The 6,000-nt window shown below is 37.8% G+C and overlaps 1 protein-coding gene across 2 annotated transcripts in view; it reads right to left on the bottom strand.

Annotated features, from left to right (window-relative positions):
• Positions 1-305: 305 nt before the first annotated feature.
• The window catches only part of EEIG2 (EEIG family member 2), a 43,208-nt gene continuing 37,513 nt past the window's right edge, over positions 306-6,000 (bottom strand). For both annotated transcript variants that reach the window (XM_075936647.2, XM_075936648.2), the window contains exon 11: positions 306-3,630. In XM_075936647.2, coding sequence (XP_075792762.1) covers positions 3,588-3,630 — 43 coding nt within the window. In that variant the 3' untranslated portion in view covers positions 306-3,587. The remainder of the gene's footprint in view (positions 3,631-6,000) is intronic.

Below are 6,000 nucleotides of genomic sequence, written 5' to 3'. Positions count from 1 at the left end.
CTGAATCAAGAAACCAATTTACAGTAACTCATGCTGTACCTTGACCAAAAGCTGAACCCATTGGTCTCAATGCAATCAAATCTATATGTTGCAACTATTTTCCAGGTTGTTATGGAAAATTCCAGATGTTCAAGACTCCTCTGAACTGACAATGATACCTGCTGCTGAATGAAGCAGTTCTATTGGAATAATTATTTCAAAATAAGTGATTGCAAACTTCCAGAATGGTGGTGTTAAGGGGCCTTAGTGTATGCACAGGCTGAGAAGGGAATTTTGAACAAAATACTCACCACAGTAAGTTAAGCTAGCTTTGCACTGTTTAATGCCCTGCTGTGCTCTGCAGTTCACATTCAGTGAGTAGAACCTGTTAAGGTTATTACAGAAGCCCACACATTCATTATTTTTATAAAAGCAAAATGAAAATCAAATGACCCAGTTGCAGTACTGTTCTGCAAAACCAAGGAGTACTATTACAAACATTTTTAAATGATATTCCAAAAAAGAAAGAGACCACTGTAGAAAATTAATCTGACATTGTACTCAAATACTGTAGTACGTTTTGCCTTTTCAAGTGAAGGGAGCACCTACCTTTGTTCTGAATGCTGACAAATAGATATAGTAGCTCAAAAAGAAAAGGTGGTTTTGCAAATATGCTTTATTGAACTCAAAACAGAAGAGCACTCTCCATACATTTAAATTTTAAGCCATGAATAATTTTGCAGTCAGTCACAGAACCATGCTGCTGTAGGAAAGCCAGAGGGATGAGGGGAGCATCTTTGGTTACTGGATTACTAGCAATGTCTATGCTGTGTATTTTAAATAAATTATCTGTAACCAACCAGCTCTACTGAACGACACATTTGTTTTCCTCTAAGTATCAACATTAGCTTCTACCCTTATAAAATATATATATTTACAATTAATTTATATTTTAAAAATATAGATTACATTTGAAAAATCAGTAGCAGCCAGCCCCTATTCCTCATATTCTTTAAGGATGCCTCAAGTTCTGCTTTATGTGTTTAATATTTGCCTATTACAGTGGTACATTTTTAATAAAGTCTGGTAAATATCTCTATTAAACAATATTAGTTGAAGGACTGAATTGATTAAACTTTAAAAAAACATAGTATGCTAAAACAGACGAAATAGCAAGATGTAATATTAGGCAGGTTGCATTTAAAGAGATTGTAAATGTAAATTAGAAGCTTTTAAAATTAGTTACTGATTTGTGGCAACAAGCAAATTATGGATAGTTTTACTGGAGTAAAAGTCAGTTTAAAGCAGCATGTACAAAACCAACATCCTTACGTTTCAAGAAAAAAATAGACCCCTCTTGAAGTTGTTTGCCCTTCAGAATGAGTTTTAGGTTATTATTTATGCTCTTTGGCGCCACAACACTCTCCATAAACAATTTAGTAGTATATATTTTTTCTATTTCAAATACAACTTTCTTTCTTTATTGCTATGGTCTCTCAATTTTAACTTAGAGCCAGTAACCTTATCGACTCTTTCTATTTAAAAATTTGGAAAACAAATTGGCATGTATTACCTGTATGATGTAAACACTCAATGGCAACTTTTTAATGAAAGGATCATTTTTACATTTCTTATAAGCATTTTGTTATTTCTCTACAATCTCACCTTTTAACTGCAGTTATTACAAACAAGTTGTATTTAATACATTTTATCCATTAGAACTGCCCAAATTAAAAAAAATTACATAAATCAGTGGAAAATACTCCTTTTACGTACCAGATTTAAAAATATCTCTTATCTAATAATATTCAATAGAATTTGAATACTAATGTTTCCTTTAAGCTAATATAAAGTGTTCATCACTGAACTCAGTTTTATTTATACTCTACACTTATGAAAAAGTAAAACCATGTAAAATGTCTTAATATAGACTAAGATGACTTCCAGAGAAAAGGATCCTAAATACCATTTGTTTCAGAGAAGAATTTGAAACCTTCAGTTTATTAAAGAAAAAAAATGGTAAACTATATGGTTAATTTTCAACAAAACTAGGGTTTCTTCTGCAATTTTATACTGAAATACAGTTCATATAACCTCGAACTGTTAGATTGGCAGCCCATTGGAAATCTTTTTTAAAAAAATAAACATACTTTTACAGCTGACAGCAAAACAATTATTTTGTAAAAAGATGTTTAATTCACCATTTGTCTAAAACTAATACATTTTAGAATAAAGCCATTGCATTTGTGCACATTAGAGTACAATACATTTTGGTCAAAATGTTTCATGCCTGTAAGTGTAACAATAGACAGATAGTGAAGTGGATAGTGATTCTACATAAAAAAGGGTAAGGCCTTTACTCAGAGATTGATTTTTCAGATTGCAGAGTGCATGTATACTATATAAAGTGCTTCTGTTAGTAAATTATATTGGCAGTAGTCTCGATGTTCATTTATTCTTAAAAACTTCATTTGGTAGTCTATCCTTCCCTCCTATCTTCCACCCCTAGGAACAAGGCACCTTCAGATGTAAGTAATACGCAACTGTGAAGGATTAAGCTAGAAAACATGTTCGTAGTGGTGTCAAGCTGCTGACTGCTTTTCACCAGACAGTATCATCCACTGAGCTTTAAGATTCAGGCGTTATCAAAAATCATATTTGGAAGAAACTTTTACTTTTTGTTTAGACAGCTAAATCTCAAGAGTTTAAAGTTTTATTCCCCCAAACATAAAATCACACTATTCTTAAGCATACAAGACCTGCTTGTTGAGTGCTTTACTATGACTTGGTAATTCTGATGTGAAATTTCAAATATAATTGTGTCATTTACATAGGGGGCCAGAAGTCCTGCTTATGTACTTAAGTCACGATATTTTATTTACAAGTTGCAACAAATATGGTTTGATCTAGTCATTTATATTTTGCTTTTATATATTTCTCTCTACCATCTGCTTATTTAACCTTACAGTTCATTATGCTCAATGCATTCACACGTTTAGTACTACTGAAGCAGATGGCATCTTTAAAGCACAACTCATTAGTTTTCTGGGAAAAAATTGATCGCCGTTTTATATTAATTATGGCCTGATAGAGGGAATAAGCCATTATAGCACTGCAATGGCAAGTAATATTTTAAAAGTTAAATATGAAGAATTATTTCTAATGTAGAATTTAAGTTCTGAACTACATTAATTTAAGACTGATCTTATAAAGGGCTTCTTCTAAAAGGTCACATTGCAAATGGAGCACATCCTTATTAATGAGTTTCCATATTAAGCTATGTTCAAATAGACGTCATTTATCAGGTTTCCACAAGATACTTTACACTTAAATCACAAAAGCAAGTAATTCACTAACATTGGGTAACAGTCACAACAATGGTTATGAACTTGTACAAGGGACAGATACTAAAAATTGCTTTGGAACCACTGAAGAAGGATCTTTTATGAACAGGCCCCACTCAGATACTCCAGACCAAATGTGAGCTGGCCTCTTGAAAGAGTCTCTCTCATCACACACAACTTTGATAAATGTTAGAATTAAATGAACACATCTTAATTATCCACTCAGGAACTCTACAAGTATTCTTATGTTCAAATGCTTCTGTTTTAGCGTTTAATCACAACTTGTTCGTATGCTCCAGATCCCACCCTGCAAAAATATTGCAAAAACAAACAAGTTTTCAGTTCTAATTTAAATGGAAGGTATTTATACTGAATATAGAACAATGGAATTTGTTTACTTACAAATTCAGAGAAACAACAAAATGCAAAGTGTTTCCAGATGTCTATTTGAATGTGTAAAACTATTTAGTACAACAGCAGAATATGCAGGTTAGAAAATGCCCTATCATGCCATTGATCAACAACTGTATACAATAGGGCTGCGTCTAGACTGGCATGATTTTGCGGAAATACTTTTAATGGAAAAGTTTTTCCGTTAAAAGTATTTACGCAAAAGCGCATCTAGATTGGCATGGATGCTTTTGCGCAAAAGCATCCATGGCCAGTCTAGACGCAATTTTGCGGAAGAAAGCCCCAATCACCATTTTAGCCATCGGGGCTTTTTTGCGCAAAACAGTTCTTCCCTGTCTACACTGGCCCTCTTGCGCAAGTATTCTTGCACAAGAGGGCTTTTTTCCCGAACGGGAGTGTGAAAGTATTTGCGCAAGAAGCACTGATTTTGTACATTACAAAGTCAGTGCTCTTGCGCAAATTCAAGCGACCAGTGTAGACAGCTGGCAAGTTTTTGCGCTAAAGCAACTGCTTTTGCACAAAATCTTGCCAGTCTAGACGCACTCTAGGGGTTTTCATTTTTATACATACATATTTATTTTCAGGCCAGTACAATTAATTTACTTGGGGAAGGTAAACAATTTCCATAACAAACAGAAGTTATGTATAGCTTGTAGTTTAAGACACGCAAGTCTCACACAGCCAATAACATTTGTATTTACCAGAGAAGAAACAAAAGCACCAGTTCCCTCAGTCTCATTACAAGAAGGCACCTGTAGTCAATTATTTGATGTAGTCAAATCATGGATTAGTTTTTGCAGATTACAAAGGTGTGTGAATTGCAACATGTACTAAATTGCTGAGTTCTAGTCATCCTATGTGGATGCTACTGGTATGAACAAAAAGGGGTAGTTAGTTCACATTAACAGGTTTCTTTCAAACAGGACTACATTAATGCAAATTAGCTACCGTTTACTTTATGCCAGAGGTCTCAAACTCTCAACCCATGGGCCAGTCCTGGGCAGAGCAATTGCACAATCCACCCTGGGACTCTCCCAACCTTGGGGAGTGGGGGGGAGAGACCCTGTCTGTTACTGGCCCCCTAAGAACCATCCCTTATCATCGCCCACCCTCCTCTACCCATGGCACCTTCCCCCCAAGCATGTGGCTTTGGGGATTCCTGGGGCAGTGAAGCTTGGTGCCATGCGGCAGCAACAGTGGTGGCCTCCCCACCACTGCACTTCCCACAGTGACCGGAGCTGTGGGGGAAGTGGAGCACACTGAGATGCGCACTCATTCCACTATGCTTCCCCCACAGATTGCCACCACTGCTGCTGGGAGGCGCCAACCCCCCAAAAGCCGCAGGCTTGCAGGGTGCCATGGGGGAAGAGGGTGGAGTGATGGCAGGGAGGAGGGGTCTGAGGACTGGTAATGAACAGTATGACATCCCCTCCCCCAAAGTTCGAGGCTGAATTGCACAATTGCTCTGTACAGGCTTGGCCTGTGGGCTAGGAGTTTGAAACCCCTGGTTTATGACACCAGCATCCAAAACAGGGCACTTGGAAGGCAGCATGCTAGTGTGCACTACAATTCACAGCTCTGAACAGCAGGGTCAGGTAGCTCTTAGGTCAGGTTTACCACTAGGGGGCAATGTCAAACTAAGGTACACAACTCCAGCTAGGTCAGCGGTTCCCAGCCTTTTCCAGATGGGGACCCATTTTGACAATTCAGGAAGACTTGGTGACCCAAGGTAATTCAAAAACGGGGGGAGGAGGGGGGGGGGGAGGGCAGAGCAACCTGGGGAGACACTTGGTGAGCCTTTTGAAATGTAATGGTGACTCATATTTGGGTCCCGACTCATAGGTTGGGAAACCCTGAGCTAGGTGAATAGCGTAGCTGGAATGGATGTACCTTAGTTCAAAGTAGAGTGGTGTCCCTATTGTGGAGGTGTGTCTGTGTCTGTCACTGGGAGAAATTCCCCCGTGTTGACTCCCCTTTACTTTTCTCAACCTGGTGGAGTACCAGAGTTGATGGGACAGTGATCAGTGGTCAATTTATTGGGTCTTTACATAACCTGCTAAAATGACCCCCAGGAAATGTTTACTCTTACTGAGGGATCTAAGGCCTTAGCCACAGAATTAAGTCTCTGGCTGCATTCCCTCTTTACAGGACCACTGTCAAAACCAGAAAGAGAAAGCATAATACCAGATCTACAAAGCAGACATTGGTTTGCCTGGTTAAAATTATACTTCACCAGCACCCTCCTACATGGACTACAACAAGCTTA

The sequence above is a fragment of the Pelodiscus sinensis genome, chromosome 9 (assembly GCF_052426305.1).
Source record: "Pelodiscus sinensis isolate ZL-2025 chromosome 9, ASM5242630v1, whole genome shotgun sequence".
NCBI lineage: Eukaryota > Metazoa > Chordata > Testudines > Trionychidae > Pelodiscus > Pelodiscus sinensis.
This window is presented reverse-complemented; position numbering and strand designations above follow the sequence as displayed.